The sequence below is a fragment of the Vicugna pacos genome, chromosome 4 (genome assembly GCF_048564905.1).
Source record: "Vicugna pacos chromosome 4, VicPac4, whole genome shotgun sequence".
Taxonomy (NCBI): domain Eukaryota; kingdom Metazoa; phylum Chordata; class Mammalia; order Artiodactyla; family Camelidae; genus Vicugna; species Vicugna pacos.
In genome coordinates this window covers 5,065,036-5,088,882 of record NC_132990.1, presented here as the reverse complement: position 1 = coordinate 5,088,882, position 23,847 = coordinate 5,065,036, and the positions used below count along the sequence as shown (strand labels likewise).

Sequence of the window (23,847 nt, the reverse complement as noted above, 5' to 3'; positions counted from 1 at the left end):
GAGCATAATTTCCCTCAAAGGGAATAATAAGAATGAAAAAGATTACAAGAGAGTAGGAGAGTGGCAGATACCTAGAAAGCACTCAATAAATACCAATAATTTCTTCTTCTAAGTAGATCCTCTCGAATAGATGTTTTCAGTGCTTTTTGCTAGTTTCAAGTTTTCACAAATGCACTTTAAAAAACAAACTGACAAGTAAACTTATTTGTGCCTGTATAATGGAAAATTGTCTGGATATGCAAAAATCTTGTTCCCTAAGCAAGATGACAAAGGCCAAGGGAGGAGGGAAGGGTAAAGGATTATAGGAGGACACAGTCCAACTTGATAGCAGAGGTGTCTCTGCCACGGGCCATGCTCTAACCCTTTCATTCTTCATTGTCTTCTATGTTTTTACCAGTTTTGACACAGAAAGGCTATTTTCTAATTTTAAAATGTAGGCATTTGGTCAAACAAGTCAGTGTAGATTAAGACACATCTCCTGAGGAGGAATCAGATGTTGAAGTTCGGGAGGTGAAGCAGCTTCCCGTGCCTTCCCTGGCCAGCCTCCCTGGACAAGTGGACTTCTTGAGGGAGGAGTCGAGGAGTGAACTCTCCTTTTCTTTGTAACTGTAATGAATTCTCCCAGGAATCCTTTTCCGATCATTCCACTATAATTTAGCTTAAGTGGCACTTTTAAGAAAACTGAAACAAGCTCTACTTTGCAGGCAAGCAGCAATCAAAGGGATAAATTCTTTCCTCTTTGAAAATGGAGTGAAATCACTTCCAATATGATCTTTGCAACCCAATGCCTGCTGGTAATGTGAGCATAAACACATTAGGCACCAAAGAGGAATGGCATCTGGATGCTGAGATGTGATCAGAATAGCCAGAGTAAACACAGGCTGCCGTCAGGGAAGCTGAATTCCATCATACCACATCATGCTGAAGCATAATTCAGTGTAGTCATAGACTGATGTGAGTAAAATCAGTTTTTGTTTTTAGTGTTCACATTGTAGACCTCTCCCCCCCACCCCCCTTGACTGGTTGGTTATAATATATACATCAAGCCACAGCTGACAGTGATTTACTCTCTTTATCCGGGGAAAGGTCTTTGACTCTGATTCTGACTTGGCTTCACTGCATTGATCTTCATCACAAGCACTTTTTGTAATTCCCACAACAACATTAACTCCAGTTGTTGTTGTGTGGGGTTTTTTTTTTTTTTTGGATATACATATCACAATAGGGTCTTTCATTACATGATCACAAATTATATGCAGTCACTCTGATATGCTTCATGAAAGCAGTAAATTTAAAGAAAAGAGAGACTATTTGAAACTTGAGACCAGAGAGCACAGTTTATCTTATTTACAGTTTGGCTTAAAGATTGGTATTTAAGTTAATATCATACCACATGTGGTAATCCTGCAAAGTGCTACATATTTTTATTTATAGTTAAGGGAATAAAGCAAAATCCCCTTTTCATTATGTTATCTTGCATTATTTACTCAGTGATAAACGAGGTTGCCTCACGGGTATGAGTTTTGCAATGAAAGACCCTATTGTAGCATATATTTATACGGGGGAAGGGGTAGGTTGTTAGAGTTATGGTTCCGGAGGGAATTTAAACTCTGAATATCCTGGTACTTGTTCAGTTAAAACATATAGCTTAATGTTGTTTTAACACTGTATTTTTAGTTGAAGTAAAAAAAAAATAAAAAGGAGTGAACAAAGGGAGAAAGCTTAAATTTGAAATGCTTGAAACTAAATAAAGTGACTGAAGGCATACCAGCATATCCCGAACTCAAAGATGAAACCCGTACCAGAAATAATGGTGATCCTTTGACTGGCTTGCTTCTGCTATTTAAAAATTACTTCAACTTTAAAGTTTATTAACTGTTTAAGGGCAAATGATTTCTATTAAAGTGGGGAGACAGAAAAGTGAGGAGCTGAAAGAAAAGTTCTGAGGGACCAGAGAGTTTAATAGCTGCTCAAACCTTTGAGTAGAAAACCTGTTCCATCCTGTTTAAGTTTGTCTAATATTCATAAGAATTTATACTGAAGAAGGATAGAGCTAGATATTTTGGAGGGAGAGTTAGTCTTTTAGAATGTATTTGTTTTGAAATAGAATTTTTTAAGACAAATGAGAGGAAATACCGATTTAAAATAAAATAGAAATTAGTTCAAGCTTCACTCATTCAGAATTTTGAGTAATTTAACCAGAAAAAATCTGCGATTTTGCTAAGTATGAAAGAAAGATTTCCTGAAAAATTGTAAAATAAAAAGGGGAGGATATAGCTCAGTGGTAGAGTGCATGCTTAGCATGCATGAGGTTCTAGGTTCAATCCCCAGTACCTCTATTTAAATAAATAAGTAAATAAATAGATAAAATAAATAAACCTAATCCCTCCCCAAAAATTATAAAATAAGATAATATTTAGGACTAATATATTTGGGGCTTCCCCCTACCCCCCACCAATTCACTGAGCATTTAAAAGGTATCACTCCATTGTTTTCTGGGCCTCCATTGTTTCTGATGAGAAGTCAAGTGACATTCTGATGAGACGTCAGCCATCATTTGTGTTATTATCATCCTGCATGTAATGTCATTTTGTTCTGGATACTTTCAACTTTTTTGTTTGTTTTCAGCAATTTGATTATGATGTGCCTAGATGTGGTTTCCTTTGCATTTATCCTATTTGGGCTTTTTCAGATTCTTGAATCTTTAGATTTATATCACTCAGCAAATTTGGAAAATTTTAACTATTCTAAATATAAATGGTTTCTTTTAGAACACTTTTAGATTTACTAAAAAAGTTGCAAAGATAGTATAAAATGAGAATATGCATATCACCCAGCTTCCCCTAATGGTATACATAATATATACATAATAATCATGGTATATTTGTTAAACTATAGAAGTAACATTGGTACAATGCTATTACTCACAAGTAATTTTACAGTTTTTCTATTAATGTTCTCCCCCCCTCCCCTGTTTCAGGATCCAGTCTAGGATACCACATTACATTCTATTTTCATATCCCAAGCCTCCTCCAATCTGTCACAGTTTTAAAGATTTTCCCTGCTTTCCTTTCCATGCCTTGATATTTTTGAAAAGTACTAATCAAGTATTTTTTAGAATGTCCTTCAATGTGGAGTTTGTCTGGGGTTTCTTATGATTAGACTGAGATTATGGATTTGGGGGAGAATTCTGCAGAGGTAAATCACCCTTCTTATCAAATCAAATCAGGCAATAATGATATTGATATGACTTAGGACTGGTGATATTAAACTTGATAATGTGGTTAAGTTTATGTCTGCAGGTTTCTCTGCTGTAAACTTAGTATTTTTCCTTTTCCATTCTCTATTCTTTGGAAGCAAGTCAGTAAATACAGTTTATACTCAAGGGGAGGGAAATTAAGTTCTGCCTCTTGGGAGAGATAATTCCTACATCTAATATTTGAAATTCTTTTGTAAGGAAGTTGTATCTATCCCACTGCCCCCCTGCCTATGTATTAATCTTTTGTTTATATTAGAATAGAGTCATAGGTACTTATTTTATTCTTTGGGTTCTAATCCAATACTATCATTACTTATTTTCTTGCTCAGGTTGTTCCAGCTTTGGCCCTTGGAAACTCAGTTGGTTCCTGTGTCCTTTTGAGATGCCCCTCCTCCTCCTCCTCCTTCTTTTTTTTAAACATCCTTACTTTCTGGGCCTGTATGATGCTCCAGGCTCATCTTGGATTTTCCCTGTCCCAGTGCTAGAATTAGCCCTTTCTCCGAGGAGGCCTGGTTTCTATTATTGGAAAAAGTATTTAGAAACCATGATCTGGGTGTTGGTTGTTCTCACCTTACACTATTTTTTACTGAAATAAAATTAATATATAACATTACAGTTGCTCCTTAAAGAACATGAATTTGAACTGTGCAGATTGAACATGCAGATGTTTTTCAATAAATATGTACCACAGTGCTACATGATCTGCAGTTGGTTGGATCTGCTGATGCGGAACCGTGGATACAGAGTGCTGTATTTTCATGGATTTTCAACTGCACAGGGGGTTGGCGCCCCTAACCCTGCTTTGTTCAAGGATCAACTGTTTCTTGATTTCAGGTGTACAATATAATAATTTGATATTTGTATACATTACAAAGTGATCATCGCAATAAGTCTAGTTACCATCTGTCACTATACAGTTGGCCCCCTTCACCCTTTTTGTCCACCCCAACACACTACCTCACTGATAACCTGCCAGTCTGTTTTCTGTATCTTTTAGTTTAGTTTATATTTGTTTTGTTTTTAAGATTCCACAAATAAGTGAAATCATACAGTATTGGTCTTTCAATGACTGACTTTCATTACTTAGCATAATACCTTCAGGGTCCATCCATGTTGTCAAAAATGACAAGATTTCCTTCTTTGTTTATGGCTGAGTAGCATTACATTGTGTTTGTATATGTGTATATATATATATCCTCTTTATACATTTATCCATCAGTGGATACTTAAGATTGTTTCCATATCTTGGCTAATGTATATAATGCTGCAAGGAACATAGTGGGTGAATATATCTTTTCAAATTAGTGTTTTCATTTCCTTTGGATAAGCACACAGAAGTGGAATTGCTGGATCATATGGCAGTTCTATTTTTAATGTTTTCAGGAACCTCCATACTGTTTTCCATAGTGGTTGTGCTAATTTACATTCCCACCTCTCTACAGCCTCTTCAACATTTGTTATTTCTTTTCTTTTTTGATAATAGCCATTCTGACAGGTGTAGACCAGCTCATTGTGGTTTTGATATGAATTTCCCTGATGATTAGTGATGTTGAGCATCTTTTCATGTGCCTGTTGGCTATCTGTATGTCTACTTTGGAAAAATGTCTATTCAGATGCTCTAGCCAATTTTTAGTCAAAATTTTTTGGTTGCTTCTGAGTTGGATGAGTTCTTTATATATTTTGAATACTAGCCCTTTATTGGATGTATGATTAGCAAATAATTTCTCCCACTCCGTAGGTTGCTGTTTTGTTTTGCTGATGGTTTCCTTCTCTGTGTGGAGCTTTTTAGTTTGGTATAGTCCTATTTGTTTATTTTTGCTTTTGTCACCAGTATCTTTGGAGTAAGATTCAAAAAAATATTACTTAAAGTGATGTTAAAGATCATACCACCTATGTTTTCTTTTAGGAGTTTTATCATTTCTCACTTTACATTCAAGTCTTTAATCTGTTTTGAGTTAGTTTTTGTGTATGATGTAAGTTAGTGGTCCAGTTTCATTCTTTTGCATGTGGCTGTCCAGTTTTCCTAACACCAGTTATTGAAAAATGTTTTCAGTACTTTTATATTGTATGTATGTTGTATATTCTTCTTTGTCAAAAGTTAATTGGCCATATATGTGTGGATTTATTTCTGGGCTCTCTATCCTGTTCCTTTGGTCTATGTGTCTGTTTTTATGCCAGTGTCATACTATTTTGATTACTGTAGCTTTGTAGTGTAGTTTGAAATCAGGGAGTGTGCTACCTCCAGCCTTTTTCTTTTTTCTCAAGATTGCTTTAGCTATTCAGGGCATTTTGTGGTTTCATACAAAGTTTAGAATTATTTACTCTAGTTTTGTGAAAAATGTAATTTTGATAGAGATTGCAGTGAATTTGTAGCTTGCTTTGGGTAGTATGCACATTTTAATAATTAAATGAGCTTGGAATATCTTTCCATTTGTTTGTGTTGTCTTCAATTTCTTTCATCAGTGTGGCATAGTTTTCATTGTATAGGTTTTTTACCTCCTTGGTTAAAATTTATTTTGAGTTGTTTTTTTTTCTTTTTGATGCAGTTGTAATGGGATTGTTTTCTTAACTTCTCTTTCTGATAGTTTGTTGTTACTATATAGAAATGCAACAGATTTCTGTGTATTGACTTTGTATCCTGCAGCTTTATTGAATTCATTTATTAGTTCGAAGAGTTTTTGGTGGAGTCTTTTGGGTTTTTTCTATATTAAGTATGTCATCTGGAAATATAACAGTTTTCCTTCTTCCTTTCTTATTTGGATACATTTTATTGCTTTTTCTTACCCAAATACTATGGCTAGAACTTCCAATACTAGGTTGAACTAAAGTAGCAAGAGTAGACATCCTTGTATTGTATTGTTCCTGATCTTTGAGGAAAAGCTTTTAGCTTTTCATTGTTAAGTATGATGTTAACTGTGATTTTGTCATATATGGCCTTTATCATATTGAAGTATGTTCTCTCTATCCCTATTTTGTTGAGAGTGTTGTTATCGTAAATGGATGTTAAATTTTGTCAGATGCTTTTTCTGTATTTTTTTAGGTGAATGTCGAATTTTTATATTTCATTTTGTTAATGTGGTGTATCACTTTGATTTGTGGATGTTGAACCATCCTTGGATCTCTGGAATAAATCCCATTTGACCATGGTGTATGATCCTTTTAATGTATTGTTGGATTTCGGTTGCTACTATTTTGTTGGGGGTTTTGCTTCTATGTTCATCAGGGATATTGGCTTGTAACTTTTCTTTTTCTGTGGTGTCCTTGTCTGGTTTTGGTATTAGGGTGATGCTGGCATCATAAAATGAACTTGGAAGTGTTCCCTCCTCTTCAGTTTTTTGGAACAGTTTGAGAAGGATATGATTAAATCTTCTTTGAATGTTTGGTAGAATTCACCATTGAAGCCATCTGGTCCTGGACTTTCATTTGTTGGGAGGTTTTTGATTACTGATTCAATCGCCTTACCTATATTAAATTAGTCTACTCACATTTCGTATTTCTTCATGAGTTAGTGTTGGAAGATTGTTTGTTTCTAGGAATTTATCTATTTTTTTCTAAAGTGTCCAGTTTGTTGGCATATAATTGTTCACAGTAGTCTCTTATGATCCTTTTTATTTCTTTGTTATCAGTTATAACTTCTCTCTATATGAATATTTTCAAGTTCATTTACTCTGAATCTGCTATTAAACTCCAGTGAATTTTTGTATTTTTTTTAGTAATTTATATTTCTCTGATGAGTTTTCCTTGTAGTTCATTTATTACAGCATTTATGTCCTGAATTTTAATACTAATAGCTGCTTTCAGATTCTTGTCTGATAATACTAATATTTGGGTCCACCTAAGTCGGTTTCCCTTCATTGCTTTTTCTTTGAATATGGATCATGTTTTCTTGTTTCTTTTCATGTCTAATGATTTAGGATTTTATTTTGGACATTGTGTTGATATTTTATAGAAACTCTGGATTCCTTATGGTCCTCTGAGCAGATTAATGTTTTGTTTCAGCAGGCAATTAACTTGATTGAACTCAGACTTCCAATTTTACCTTCCCTGCAATGGACAGCAGCAGAAATCTCAATTCAGTTCATTTAGCCATAGTGAACTGTTTGGTTTGCCCCTATCATGCAGGGGTTCAAGGGTTAATTAGAAAATTGGGCAGTTTTTATGTAGAATATTGGGCTCTCACCCTTTCTGAAGTTTTCCTTCTTTAGTTTACAGCTGTTGAGTCTGTTCTGAACTCTGCTGTCTGATTCCTTACCAGTAAGACTGCAGATTTCAGTCTGAATTTTATAGCTCTTCTGCAGAGCACCTACCAGGGCCTACCCTCAGATGAAAAACAACAAAACAGAAAACTCAGTGCCATTCTCTTCTCCTAGGTGTCAGCTTCCTACAGTTTCTGTCAGCTTTTTGCTCATTCTCATGTGCCTTTGGATTTTTTTTGTCGTTGTCTAGAGTTTATAATTGCTGTCCTCTGGGAGGATTGGTCTGATGTAAGCTACTCCGCTATTACCAGAAGTGACACTCCCCTTCACGTAAGAGGAAGAATAATATTAGTTAAATAATCAAACAAACAAATGTAAAGCTAAAACTGTATTGTGCTGTGAAGAAGTGCACAGTGGCATAAAACCTAATAGTAGGGAATTTTGACTTAATCAGTGAGGTCAGGAAAGTTTTCCTTGAGGACACAGTGGGGAGAGTAAAGAGTTACTAGACAAAAAAAATTGAAGATGATTGCACATATTTGTTGAATGAGTGAATGAATAATATAATCCAGCTTTCTCTGCATCTTGGCTTCTTTCTTTGCACATATTCTTATCCTCTCAATCTTCAATCATCTCTCCAGGCTTCTGTGATGATGGACAGTCTCCATAGCTGTGGTGCCTATAATGTCATTCAGTGAAGCATGTCCTTCATGAGAACTTCTTGAGCCAAGGCACTTATGGGTATGGACTGTTTAAGTGGCATAGCAGAGTCCATGGTCTTCTGTTCCGTATGACTGACTGAGTTAAAAGGAAATCCCTTTCCAAATTCAAGCATTTAGAAATGCTGGGTAAAATATAGCCATATATATTGAATTTGTATATATATATACAAATTCAAAACCAAAAAAGAGTTATCCTAGTTGAGCAAAATGTAGAGGGAATGTAAAGTCAGTATATAAATAGCTTAACCTGAGAGTCTCTCACAAAGGAATATATAGGCCTTATATATAAATATAGGCCTTAATAGCTGGGCGTAGGGGTAGGGGTAAGGGGAGACCAGATCTCTACCAAGAAAGGGATACCCAACCATGGACCTAGTACATAGGGGGAACTAAAAACTGAGTTATCTGCATAAAGCCAGAAGCCATGAGGGAGTGATCCCTATGTTCAATGGAGAAAGAAAATCCCATTACATTATCCAATAGAGAGGCAAAGAAATCTGTTGTCTGTTCAGGGCTATACAGGGAAAGAATTCCTGAGCCGTCAGACTGAAGGAGCACACTGAATCTTGAGCAAGCCAAATGAAGATAAATCCACATTTAGGCACATTGAGTGACACAGTAGAAGCTCAAAGATAATGAAAGAATATGAAAGCTACCAGGGAGAAAAAACAGATACTTTTCAAGAAATGCAGATTAATTACAAACTTCTTGTCAACAAAAAGAGATGTCAGAATACAGCAGAGTAATACATTCAAAGTGCTAAGTGAAAGTAGCTGCCAGCCTAAAAATCTACACTTCGGTGATCATTTAATAGTGAAGGTATATAAAAGATATCTTCAGACATACAAGTATTGAAAGAAGTTACTACTCCTAGACTCCTGAAAGAATGACTAAAGGTATACTTAAGTAAAAAGGAAATTTCAGCAGATTTTACTTTCCAAAAATGACTGTAACAGTATTTACCATCTCATATGCTTTTCTCCTGTGTGACCTAATCTCTCCCCCATCAAGAGATGAAGTTGAATTCCCTCTTGAATCTGGACTGGGCATATGACTCTTTTCTGAAACCAGTAGCATGTGGTGGAAGTGATACCACTCTGACTTACCAAGCTAGATCAGAAAAGGTCATTCAGTTTTCAACTCTTTCTTTGGACACTTGCTCTGGAGGCCGCCCGCTGCCGTATAAGTTGTCTGACTACTCTGAGATCTCCATGTTAGAGAGGCTTTGTGTAGCCACTCCGATCACCAGACCCACCGACAAGCCCATTCTCCAGCTAAGTACCATGGAGTGTCATAGTCAAATTCAGAAGATTCAGAATAATGGCCCATCTCAGTGTTACCCAAGTTCCCAATCTAATATATGTAAGGTGTATCTATATTACATATAATATGTAATACATATATTTTATATTCATAAAGAATATAATAAAATGATTGCTGTTTGAAGCCACAGAATTTTGGGTTAATTTGTCATATAGCAGTAGTAACTGGAATAAAATTGAATCCTGAAAGAAAGAGTGGAGTATATGAATCCATCATGAGTAAGGACACTTGTGAATAAGTAAATTTTGACTTTTTTTTCCTAAGTTGGACGAGAATTGTTAAAACAATATGGTACTAAGATAGTAGCGACAATAATATGGAAGCTGGTATAGAGCGGAGAAGATGAAAGACTGATGATAAAATTTTCTAGGATCTTTGTGTTTTTCAGAGATTGACTTTAGGTGTGTTCAAGAAAAGAAATAGATTGTATAACCTATGAAACAGTAGAGGGGGAAAAGAATTCAGAGAAATTCAACAACAAGCAGAAAAGTAAAAGCTAAGAAGCAAAGAAAATCATGGTAAATAGAAAACACAAAGTGAATTGACTGAGATCAGTGCTGTTATAATCATAATAAATGTAAATAAATTAACTTCAGTTATTTAAAATGATTATATATTTTTTAAGTGCAGTCAAATGTTGCTTTAAAATGATACCCAAGGCAGAATAACCCAGAGCAGTCAAAAATAAAAATAAAGGATAGAGAAGATACATCATTACATCAAGAAAAAACTAACCAAAAGAAAGCAAGTGTGACAATATTAATGTCTGACAAAATGGAATTCTATGTATTTTATCCAGGAAACACTTGCAGATGAGTACCAGGAGACATGTACAAAGATGTTCACTGCAACATTGTAATAATGAAAATTTTCAAAGAATGTAAATATCTTTCAGTAGGGAAGTGTATGGCTAAATTGTGGAATATTCATATAGGGACACTAAACAGCAGTTAGAAGAAACAAGCTAGATCTGTTTGCATCTACATGGCTATATTTCAAAACCACTGAGTGAAAGAAATAAGTTACAGAATAATATGTTAGTGTGACATTTCTAAACATAATACATTTACACTTCTAAGATTCCTTCTAATTCTGAAATTATCGAATTTCACATCAGTAAGCTGTGTTCCTATGACTCAATGCATTTGAGTGTCAGAGGAGCTGTGCCCGGAAACAGTATATACTTCAGTAACTTAATGACTGGCTTTCGTCAAGAACAGTCACTGTATCCTAAAGAATGAACACACTTGGAATAGCAGAAAGACTTGTTCAGTCTTCCTCTGAACAAGTAATCTGTGGGATTAAGTATTTGTAACTATTCCCAGTATGCTCGATATTATGTAATAAGCATTTATGCAAAAATCTCTCCTTTCCCCCTGAGTTGCTTATAAGAAAAGAAATGTTGCGGAAAGAGGCACAGTTGTATTCTGAGAAGCAGCAGTGAGAGCTGTCTTGAGGAAGATGTTTAAGCAATAACTTTCTTGTAGAACCTGTGTAAGCCAGAATCCGTGTTCTGTAAATAACTAGATGTTGAAATCACCAATGCCCTCAGATGTCAAATTCCACAGATATTTATTGAGAACCTACTGTGTACAGGGCACTCTACTTAACATGGTCATGAACACAGAGATCAGTCAAGAGTCCCAAGTTCTTTATAGACTTCTGGAAGATGGAAGTAAGTATAAAATGAAACAGGATAAGTTAAGGGCCATGAGATGATACAAAGAGCTTGAAAGGAGAATATAATTATTATCTTTGGAGGGTTGCAGAATGGCTCTACAGAGGTGGTTGAGCACACTTGCAAGTGTGCTGATTTCTGTTTGGGTGATTAAAAGTGGCAGGGCAGTTTCTTTGCTGTGCCATAGCTGTTTAGTGTGTGATCCTCTCCCACTTACTCCGCCCACCACCTTTCTTAAGAAAAATATTGCTGTACATTAAATCTTTTGAAGCCTGTAATGGTGTTTCTGAGACAATCACTTAAGCATTTAAAATGCACACCACACAGTACACTTATTTTAGAGACAGCAGTGGTTAGCCACTGGAAACTAACCATTGGGTTTGATAAAGGAGGGGAGTTTTATATGTTATGGCTTATGACAGAGAATGGAAAAATGCTTTAGTGAGATGGGCTGGCATTTTAAATTGGAACACAGTAGAAATGTGGTTACTATTTGCTGAGAGAGGCCTTTCAAGGAGGCGTTTGCAACCACAGCCAGTTCAGTTCTTCCCTCAACGAGGGACTGTGACCCTGATTGATGTCAGTGAGAGTTATGTACTTACAGAGAAAGGGGAGTCAGATCATCCATGAATTCAAGGCAAGTAGGAAACAGCTATAATAAGCAACAAGTTATAACAGACTTACAGTTTATACCTAACTTGGGTTAGAAACTGTGCAAAGGTGACAGTGATCTTCTGAATCTTCTGGGCTGGCTTAAAAATTCTCCTTTTCTCCCCAAAGCTGTTATGCTATGAATTGATTCTAGTCCACACAACTAAAAAGAAGATACAAAAAGGTAGAGTGAGGATATGGAAGAGAGTCTTAGGAGGAAACATTTGATGTATAACTTGGACAATATGAGGGAAATGGTCTTGAGAGCTGGAGGATGCGAATGCCAAGGGAAAGTACCGGCGAGTGGAAAAGCGCCAGAAGTTGACCTTGAGCAAATTGCTTTACCTCTCTGGGCCTCATTGTCCTCACTTATAAAACTAGAGCACGGGACTGAGTGAGTCCTGAGGAAGTTTTCAGCTCCAGAATTTGGTGAGGTAGACTAGTTAGAAAGTGCAGTGGGGCCAAATGTAGTTTTTACTTGTTTTTATTTTCTTTGCAGTTTCATTGAGATAAAACTGAAATACAGTGTTCTGATAGTTTAAGGTGTACAACATAATGCTTATATACACACACACACACATATATACATACACACACACAACGTAATGCTTTAATATATAGTATATATATTTAATATACATTTAACATTAATATATATTTAATATATATAATTGATTTATACATATCAATTGCAGTGTTTGTTTTTAAAGGTAGCAGCCTTAGGGGTGTTTCAAACATTGGGAATCGGATGGAGACTTGGAGAAGGACAAATTGTTGGCAAGAAAAAAAATGTCAAATGGAACAAGATTCCAAATTAGTGTGAGCGGATGGTGTTGGGGGGAATGCGTCCTTCCCATTTCTGATGTTTCCTTTCTTGTGGAGGAGCTTAATCACCGTAAAACTCCTGATCATTTTACTTCTTCTCACATAAGGGAGGTGGAGTGATTTATTCTTGTAAATTTGGAAAGAAGAAACGGGGTGTGCTCTGCTTGCTCAGGTCCTCCCTTTTGCTTTTGGGCAGCAGCCCTGACCACAGAGGGCTGTTCTCCTTACTTCTCCAGGCACTAGGTCTTACCTGTGGAGGGGACCTCCTCTTCTGGAGCTCTGACTTGATCCAGTATTGCCTGTGACCCTGTGGGTAAATCTGTCTAATATGGGGATTTTGTTTTCAGGTACCTTTGGCTGTCATACTAAGCCATGTTCTCCAATTTAGCCTTCATCAATAATAATCGTGATATTTTGGTCTCCCTCTGCCCTATCTTCATCTTATTTCTCAGTATCTTCAGAATTTTGATGGGCAAGAAGAGTGCTGTTTATTTGGCTCTTCCAGACCCCAAAAGGGGTGCAGGGAGAAGGAATTGGCTTCGACAAGAAGGAATTCTTGTTTCCTCTGAATGAGGAGAAGGTACTAGTTGTGAAGAACTAGAGATCCTTGAGGTATGATGGAGGTTCAGAGATTCAAAGTCATCTCAGTCAAGTAGGAGGCCAAATCATCAGCTGAAATGAGTCATCAGGCATGGAATTGGAAAGTTAAAAGAGGAAAAGATTTAGAATTGCTTCTATGTGGAGTTTCCTCAAGAATCTACTGAAGGATGTTTGGGGGGGGCCAAGTTGGGGGAGTAGAAAGACCCTGAGCTCACCTCCACTCATGATCACACCAAAATTACAACTGTCTGCAGAACAGTGATGGATGAAAAAGACTGGAACCTACCAGAAAAGATTCTCTATGACTAAAGACATAAAGAAGGAACAAGGAGACTGGCAAGCGGGGAGGACTCACTGTATAATCACATCCAGCACCCCTGTGTGAGCAACCCATGAAATGGAGAATAAGTTATTGCAGAAGTTCTCCCACAGGAGTAAGAATTCTAAGCGCTGTGTTGGGGTCCCCAGCCTGGGGGTCCTGTACTGGGAAGATGAGCCCCCAGAGCATTTGGCTTTGAACACTAGTAGGGCTTAATTTCAGGAGCCCCAAAGGACTGGGGGAAATAGAGATCACTCTTAAAGAGTGCCCTCAAAATCTCACATGCTCCAGGACCCAGAGCAAAAGCAGTAATTTGATAGGAGCTCGGGGCAGATCTATCTGCTGGTCTTGGAGAGTCTGCCAGAGAGGTGACAGGTAGGGGGTGGCTGCAGCTCACCCTGGGGGCAAAGACACTGGCGGCAGCCATTCTGGGGAAGCTCCTTCTACACGGGTGCTGGCAGTGCCATCGTGGAACACTCCCGCTACCTCATTAGCTCCAGTTAGGCTAGTGCCAGGATGCCTCAGGCCATGCAACTAACTAGGCAGGGACACAGCCCCAACCCTCAGCAGACAGGCTGCCTAAAGACTTCCTGTGCCCACAGCTGCCTCTCAACATGGCTCTAGACACGGCCTCACCCAATAGAGGGTCAAGACCCAGCTCCACCCACCAGTGGGCATCAGCCCTACCCTTCCGGAAGCCTGCTCTGCCCTAACTGGGCCAGCCTCATCCACCAGGGAGCAGACACCAGATGCATGTAAACCACAGTTCTGCAGCCTGCCAGTCTGCCCACAGTAGGCCAGACCCTACTCTGAGACCAGCAGGGGCTCAGCTCTGCACACTAGCAGGTGAACACAGTTTTGGAATACCCCAGACACTGTACCCAGCTGTGTCAGCAACTAACCCCTCTACCCACCATCTCTGGGATTCCTGGGCCCTGCAGCCCGAGTCTGGGACCTGGCTCTGTCAGCCAGTAGTCTGGCACTAACCCCAGGACCTGGCTTCACTCTCCATTGGGCAGGCAACAGCCCTGGAGTCTTATGAACCATGACTTTACCCACCAGTGAGCCAGCACTAGCCCTGGGGTACTCTGGGGAACCAGAAGCAGTCAGCTGGCTCGTGACTAGTCCCTGCCAACCAGCAGCCAGCAGCCTCTGCACAAGGCATGGCCTGGCAACCAACTGAACTAGGGGCCACCCAAGCCTACCAGACCTCCCACATGGCATGCCACAACAGAAGGACCTCTGTAGCCCTCATAGGGGAACATCTAGAGCATATAGCTTGGGTGACTAGAAGGGAATGTGCTGCTGGGATGCATAGGGCACATCCCCTACAGAAGGCCACTTCTCCAGGGTTGAGAAATGTAACTAACCTACTGGATACATAAAATACAACAAACAGCAACTTAGGCAAAAGAAGACAGCAGAGGAACATGTTCCAGGTGAAGGAATAAGATAAAATCCCAAAGAACTAAGTGAAGTGGAGATAGACAATCTACCTGAGAAAGAGTGCGGGGTAATGATAGTAAAAATGATCAAAGAACTTCAGAGAAAAATGAATGCACAGAGTGAGAAGTTAGAAATTTTTAACAAAGGGTTAGGAAATACAAAGAACAGAGATGAAGAATACAATAACAGAAATGAAAAAATACCCTAGAAGGAATCAACAGTAGACTAAATGATACAGGGGAATGGACCAACAAGCTGCAAGACAGAGTAGTGATGCTGAACAGAAAAAAAGGAAAAAGAATGAAGAGAAATGAGGACAGTTTAAGAGACCTGTGGGACAGCATCAAGTGTGCTAATATTAACATATGGTGTCCCAGAGGGAGAAGAGAGAGAAAGGGGCTGAGAATATATCTGAAGATATAATAGCTGAGAATTTTCCTAACCTGAGAAAGGAAGCAGTCACCAGGTCCAGGAAGTGCAGAAAATCCTGTATAAGATTGACCCAAAGAGGAACACACCCAAGACACATTGTAATTAAAATGACAAAAATTAGAGACTACTAAAAAGCAGCAAGGGAAAACAACAAATAACACACATGGGAACTCCCATAAGGCTGTCAGCTGATTTTTCAGTGGAGACTGCAGGCCAAAAGGGAGTGGCATGATGTATCTAAAGTGGTAAAAGGGCAGAACCTACAACCAAGAATACTCTATGCAGCAAAGCTCTTGTTCGGGTTTGGTGGAGAGATTAAAAGCTTTACGGACAAGCAAAAGCTAAAAGAGTTCAGCATCACCAAAACAGCTTTACAACAAATGTTAAAGGAACTTCTCTAGATGAAAACGAAAAGGCAAGAAATACAGAAACAAGTAAAATTACAAAATGGAAAAGCTCATCAGTACAGGCAAACATATGGTAAAGGTAGGAAATCATCCATGCAGAGCTAGTAGGGCAGTTAAAAGAAAAGTAGTAAAATCATCTGTATCCACCATAAGCTTTTAAGAGATACACAAAACAATTAGATATAGAATATGAAATCAAAAACAGTAATTGTGAGGGGAACAGAGTACAAATGCAAGGTTTGTTAAAACGCATTTAAAATTAAGAAATCAGCAACTGAAAACAGTCATAGATAGAAAGATAGATTGCTATATAAAAGCCTCATGGAAACCACAAACCAGAAGTCTATAATAGATATACACACAAAAAGGAAAAAGGAATCCAAACATAAGACAAAAGATAGTCATTAAATCACAAGAGATGAGAGCAAAAGAAGAAGAAAGGGAGGTGGGGGAAAGACACACAAAAACAACCCCCAACAGTTAACGACATGGCAGTAAGAACACACGCATGTCTATGCATTGAGAATGAAGTATCAGGAAGAGAAACTAAGGAAACAATCCCATTTATCATCTCGTTAAAGAGAGTAAAATACATAGGAGTAAACCTGCCTAAAGATGTAAATGACCTGTATTTGAAAAACTGTAAGATGTTGATGAAGGAAATTAAAGATGGCACAAACAGATGGAAAGATATACTCTGTTCTTGGATTGGAAGAAATAATATTGTTAAAATGACCGTACTACCCAAGGCAATCTACAGGTTCAGTGCAATCCCTATCAAGACACCAATAAATTTTTCACAGAACTGGAACAAAAAATGTTAATGTTTGTATGGAAACACAAAAGACCCTGAAGAGCCAAAACAATCTTGAGAAAGAAGAACACAGCTGGAGGATCATGCTCCTTAACTTCAGACTATACTACAAAGCTACAGTAATCAAAACAGTGTGGTACTAACACAAAAATAGACACAGATCAGTGGAGAATAGAAGGCTCAGAAGTAAACCCACACATCTATGGTCAATTAATCTATGACAAAGAAGGCAAAAATATACAATGGGGAAACAAGTGGTGCTGGGAAAACTGGACAGCTACATGTAAAGGAAGGAAATTAGGACATTCTGTAACACCATACAGAAAAATAAGCTCAAAATGGATTAAAGACCTAAATGCAAGACTGGAAACCATAAAGCTCCTAGAGTAAAACACAGGCAGAACACTCTTTGACATAAATTGTAGCAATATTTTTTTTGGATCTGTCTCTAACATAGAGGACATAAAAGCGAAAATAAACAAATGGGACCTTAAAAAGATTTTGCACAGCAAAGAAAATCATTGACAAAGTGAAAAGACAGCCTACAATGGAAGAACATTTTTGCAAGTGATATGACTGATAAGGGGTTAATATTCAACATATATAAATAGCTCATACAACTCAACATAAAAAAAAACCTGATCTTAATAAAAGAGCAGAAGACCTTAATAGACATTTAAAGGCACATAAAAAGATGTTCAACATAACTAATCATTAGGGAAATGCAAATCAAAGCCACAATGAAATACCATCTCACACCTATCAGAATGGCTATCACCAAAAAGAACACAAATAAAAAATATTAGTGACTATGAGAAGAAAAGAGAACCTTTGTACACTGTTGGTGGGAATGTGGAAAACAGTATGGAAATTTCTTAAACAATTAAAAATAGAATTACCATATAACCCAGCAATTCCACTTGGATCTATATCTATATCTATATCTATATCTATATCTATATCTACAAAAAAATGAAAACACTAATTTGAAAAGATACATGAACCCCAGTATTCATAGCAGCATTACTTAACAGTTGCTAAAATACTGAAGTAACCTGTGTCCATCAATAGATGAGTGGATAAAGAAGATGTGGTATACATACATACAATGCAATACTACTCAGCCATAAAAAAGGGTGAAAATTTGCCATTTGCAGCAATATGGATGGACTTGGAGGGTATTAAGTGAAATAAGTCAAAGAAAGACAAATACTGAATGATACCATATATATGGAATATAAAAAAATATTGAGTGAATATAAGAAGAAAGAAGCAGACTCGGATATAGAGAACAAACTAGTGGTTACCAGTGGGGAGGGGCAATGTAGGGGTAGGTGATTAAGAGGTACAAACTATTCTGTATAAAATAAGCTGCAATGATACGTTTTACAATACAGGGAATATTGCCATTATTATATAATAACTCTAAATGGAGTATAACCTTTAAAAATTGTTAATCACTATATTGTACACCTCTTACTTAAATAATATTGTGTACCAGTTATACTTCAATTTTAAAAAAGAGAACCTACTGAAGGGGGCCAAAGAATTTTCATTTAGGTTTACAAATAAAGTCTCATTAACTGGCTTGGATGGCCAGGGCTCTAAGGCAGCTTCATTGCCTGCCACCAGGAACAAAAATGGTGAAAACTGGTTTATGGAATATATTTCGTCCTTATATTACCTTTCACGAGTAGATAAAGGCATCTATTAGGATTAGACAATAATTAGTTATATCTATATTGTTACAAATGTAAACTATTCTTTTTCAAATGTAATAGTTGAGACAGCCACAAAGTTTACCCTTGTTCCAGTTGATTCTGATTCTTCTCTTGACTCCGTGTGTATATCCAATTTTTGTAAATTACACAAGTTTTTTTTTTTTTTAAGTGCCCAGTCAACACAGTACTGCATGATAACTTTCCCAAACACCAGCAGGGTGAAGTTTTAGCATTCATTGTTTCTCCTTACATATAGCCAATAGCTTTATTGAAGGTTATTATTCATTACATGACAAGTTCAACTGCTCTCATACAGAAAAAGAAAATACTCTGGCTTATTCCCCTTGTCCATTGACTTCTTCTTCTTTTTTTTCTTAATAAGTAGGCTGAGTATTTTTCTTGTTTCTTTTTATTAATAGCTCTGGAGGTCTTAATCAACCTTAAAAATTCTGCCTGAAAGATGCTTGTAAGAATCTTTTTTTAGCTAATTATTTACCCAAGACCTACATTCCAGTCTTCTACTAGAGAAGTTGATCTACATTTTATTGTCAAAATACAAATATTGTGGGGGTTTTTTTCCTATTAACTTTTATAAGACCGAAGGGAGTGCCAGCTTCTCTGTAAAGTCATCTCAGACTCTTCTTTGCATCCCCACTACCTCTCAATTCCTATTATTCTTAAAGACATACAGTTTGGTGGGGCTAGGGGAGGGAGAGCAGAGGGCAGAGAAGGATTTTGGGAAGCAGTTGCACTTGAACTGAGTGTGGAAGAACAGAATTTGGCAGGTGGATGGGGAAGGTGCGAGCCAGGAGCAGTCCACATTTGGAACACCGTTTAGTCCAAAAAGCCTGGAGGTGCGGAGTCAGGTCATCTTTAGGGAGCAGTGTGTTCAGCAAGCCCTTTGTCTAGGGGACAAGGATTCATTCAAAGGGCGTGTGGCCTCCATGACTGGGAAAATAGCATGGAACCAAATTATACAGTGCCGCAGGGAAGCCAGCATTTTTTTTTTCCCAAGGTTAGGTTAGATTTTTATGGGGAAGTAGCCTGTGGAGGTATAGGAAATGAAAACTCAATAGATTTGGTTGCTAGAATGAGAACCTAGAAGGAAAGGAAATAAGAGTCTAGTGGATTGGCAGATAAAGTCAGAAGAAAAATGAGGAGGAGTTAAACAGAATAAAGAGAGGGCTCCATTTTACTTGAAATTAAGTAATGTTGTACTTGATAAAAATACCTCTTGATATTTAGAAATACAAAAATGATTTAAAATATATCTGCTTAGTCAGAGTGTTTATTTCTTTTCCCCTGCCATTTTTGTTTTCATTTTTGGTTAAAAAAAAAACCAAACAGCATATGCTGGAAGAAATTAGGTACACGACAGGGACTGAGAAAATTTCAAGTAATTTTTCTTCTAGCTAGATTGCTGTTATAAAATAAGACTACATTTTGATTCAGAACTTTTATGAAGTACTTGGGCATTTTATTACAACATCTGTTTCTACGTTTTAATTTCTCTACTTCCTTTTATAGGTATTTGCATACTTCTTTTTTTTTCAAATGAGAAGACCTTTTTGTTTGCCACAAGAAGGCTATTATCCAGAATGTTAATGGGTTTTCAGCTATTAAGATGTAATGATATACCTTGAGTATTTAACTATAAATTTGAAAAATCTCCATGAACAATCTCAAAGGAATACTTAGAATGCACTCCTGGTAAATTGGCTCATTTTCCTGTAATTTACTGGAAGTGCTGATATGAGAGCAGTCCTAATGTGAAAAGTACATTAATCCCTGGAGTTACATTGTATGTATTAAATTATTACTCTCAAAGAATAAAACGTATGAGGCCATTTAGCCTTCATTCACATTTGTTACTTAGAATCACAGTAGAGAAGCAATCACTTATCTTTTGATGCACAAAATTAGAAACGATACATTTAATATCTTTTAAAACAAGAGGCATAGTGATGCTCAGTTACACTTTTGACTAACAATTGCTTTTTTCCAAAACAAAGACTGTTCTAGTTAGGAGCGTGATTCTTCTGGTTTTGTGGGGGTCCCTTTCATGCCATTGATAATTGAAATATTTTTAGAAACCCATAATGCAGCTTTCTTTGATGTCAGTCAAAAAGCTTAGTCGGCCTTCTAGCCATGAGCTTCTGCTACGTTGGGAGATAACTGAAGGAGGTAGGCAACTCGCAGGCGCAGTGGTTACAGGAGCATGGGTCTTATTTGGAATTCTGTCTAATTGTGTTTTTCTTCTTTACCAGGGCACTGAAAGTTGTGGAACCATAATTTGTGACATGACTTGTTTTTTGGTAAGCAGACACTTATGATTCCAGAAGATTGGGACTAACAGGAGGAAGCCCCTTCTGAGATTTTTAACAAAGTTCTCAAACAGCAACCTACACCATGGACATGAAGCTGGACCCTTCCCGAGATGACCTGCCTCTCCTGGCCAACACCAGCCACATACTTGTGAAGCACTATGTACTGGATTTGGATGTGGATTTTGAAAGTCAGGTCATTGAGGGCACCATTGTGCTTTTCTTTGAGCCTGGAAACAGATTCGAGAAAGAAGGTAGTCCCACCGAGGAAACGTGCCCATCAGAGGCTAACGAAGCCTGCAAATTTAGGACGCCTGAACCCTGCCATATTCCTGTGACAGATACAAGGACCTTCTCATCTAAAGTGGGATGTCATGATTTTGTAATCTGTGGTAAAGGTGAAAAAGATACTTCTGGTAAAGATGGTAACCATGACAACCGGGAACAGGCTTCTGGGATTTCTAGCTCAAAGTACTGCTGTGACACGGGGAATCCTGGGAGTGAGGATTTTTTGCTAGTGTTGGACTGCTGTGATTTATCTGTGGTAAAGGTTGAGGAGGTGGATGTTGCTGCTGTGCCAGGTATTGAAAAATTTACAAGGTCTCCCAAGCTCAGGAATCAGATTGTACGTGAACTTGTGGCTCTGCCTGCAGATCGTTGGAGGGAGCAGTTAGACTGCTACGCTCGCTGCAGCCAGGCTCCTGGCTGTGGGGAGCTCCTATTTGACACTGACACTTGGAGCTTACAGATCAGGAAGACAGGGGCTCAGACAGCTACTGACTTTCCTCATGCCATAAGGATACGGTACAGGACCAAACCCCAGGGGCGATCAGTTACGTGGACCTCAGACCAGAGTGGCAGGTAGGTTATCTGGGCACTCCGCAGCCCCCTGCCCGTTCACCTTACACACGGGGAGGTGAACCTCTGCAAGGATGCGCCTCTTTACTCTGTGGCATTATCCATCTGGCCTTAAATCCTTTGACCCACAGTGAAGCAGGTAAATTCCCAGGCATGCTGAACTCTGTTAATAGGATTACTTCCCTTAAGTCAGGATGAAAAGATTACTTTATTAAGTCCCTGAATTTCTGAGTTAGGAGACTGAAAGTCAGGCTTAATGATTAAGTCCTGAGCGTAGCTCTCCATTGCAGTCTCTGCTGGCGACTTCCAGTGCTGTAGATGCAAGTGATATGTGTCTTTGAGCAAATACTTTCTCCAGGTTCCTTCATATCCCCAGAGGGAGTAGATAGCCGCCAAGTTGGGCTGGTCTGCAGCCTGGCAAAGTGCTTCCAAATAAAGCCAGCTCTGCTTTGTGACTCTTCCTGTCCCTGTCTCTTGGCAGCCATGCCTCCCTGGACTCTTTGTCAGATGTCATATAATGTGAACCCCCAAAGCAAGGGAAAGATCTGTTTCTGAGGAGTGCAGCAGTCAGTCCTGCTGAGTCCACACTTTCTTCTTTGGCTGTGATTCTGGATATTTGACACCAGGGAGACTCCTGGTTTTTTGTGTGGGGGGAGGAATGGATGAGGCATTGATTTCAGGGGCTGTGTTTAGGCAGCCATTTGATCTTTCCTTTTGCCCTTACCCCAGCAGTTCAGGGTTTTTAGGATTTGAGAATTTTCACATACAAACTTTATTGATTCCTCATTATTTTACTATTTCTTTGTGCTAATGTACTGCAAATCAATATGATAATTACTGCAGAGCTTGGCTGAAGGAACGTTCATCTCTGTGAGCTTGTTTTGAGCACTTTCTTTTATAGCATTGGATTCCCTTAATGGAGGCGGTGGTCTCAGTAAATTACTTACATCTCTCCTCCAACCTACTTTCCAAAAAACCTTTTAGATTTTTTTTTTTAACATCACTTCAACTTTGAGTCCTCATTATCCTGTTCCTTGCCTCTCATCTTACCTCCTGCTCTGGTCTCCCTCCCCGTTTGGAATGAGTTCACTTCCTGTCTTATTTCTGCTAGTCTGAGGCAGCCTTTGAGAAATTGGAGGGTTGGTGCAAATTTACATCAGTACAAAAGCATAGTGATTTATTTATAGAATGACTTATTGGATATTCTTGGGAGACTGCGAGGGAAGGAAACAGGTGTTCTTATTGTATTTTGAGATTTTTTTTCTGTGGAAATTATTAAAGATGGGCTTTTCAATAAGATTTAACCATATACTGTCTCTGAGAACTTAACTAGGAAATTGTAGTTTTTATACTCCCAGATATTTCATTTTTGAATTAGAATAATGGGGAAGAAGAAACTATTGACAGTATTTAGAAGAAATACTCATTAATGGCCTCAAACATGGCTTTCTGCTAAGTGCTCACTGCAGAGAAAGACTGGACTTGTGAATTACATTACATGGAAAGTATCGAGTAGAAATGAGTTATGAATGAATGCTGGTTTCCTTAAACTCAAAAGGCCTTTGGGCACATTTTACTCCTGCAAAGGTTGACTTGAATTTGCCTTTGATATCTTCTTTTCTGATAATTCAGTGAAGCGCATGATCACAGCAGGAGCTTAAACTGTATCCTCGGAAGTTTGTGACTGTGTGTTAGTAAATCCACGGCACTGCTGCAGTCTTACAAGGATAAAAAATGTTTTTTAAAAATCCTCGAAAGATGTTTTTTCTCCCTTTTTTTCTTTTTTCGGGGGAACTTTATTATAGTCAAGATAATCTTCCATGAATGGCTACCAGATCTCTGTAAATTCTTCCACATGCTTAAGAATAACTCTAGGTGTATACTGGTAACTGTAAGGACTTTAAAATGCCCAAGGGTCCCTGATTGCTAGACATAGATAATTCCTTAGTGATATGAATAAATAGTAATCATCAGGGTTATAATACTTTATGAATATAATTGTGTGAAAATATAAAATTTCACAATTGTGTGAAAAAATGTAATGGGGTAGAGCTTATTTCTTCTAACGCATAGAGTCTACATTTATTAAAACTGAAATAGTTGTTACATTTTTACCCTTGAATGGCAGAATACCTACTATAAATTCTTGGTCTGGATGAGAAACTTTTATTCTCATTTTACAAGTAGGAAAATTGAATAAAGTTACTGAAAGCGCCTAGAAAAATCCATGTCTTAATTGTGAAAGGGAGCTATGTTTCTTACTTTTGATTTT

The 23,847-nt window shown here is 37.9% G+C and overlaps 1 protein-coding gene across 7 annotated transcripts in view; it reads left to right on the top strand.

Moving 5' to 3' along the window:
* Positions 1-23,847, top strand: part of AOPEP (aminopeptidase O (putative)) — a 325,297-nt gene that overhangs the window by 10,647 nt on the left and 290,803 nt on the right. For all 7 annotated transcript variants that reach the window (XR_012071832.1, XR_012071833.1, XR_012071834.1 and 4 more), the window contains exon 2: positions 20,661-21,578. Coding sequence is in view for 4 of the 7 variants with exons in the window: in XM_072959171.1 (XP_072815272.1) it covers positions 20,803-21,578 (776 nt within the window). In the remaining 3 variants the exon portion in view is untranslated. The remainder of the gene's footprint in view (positions 1-20,660; positions 21,579-23,847) is intronic.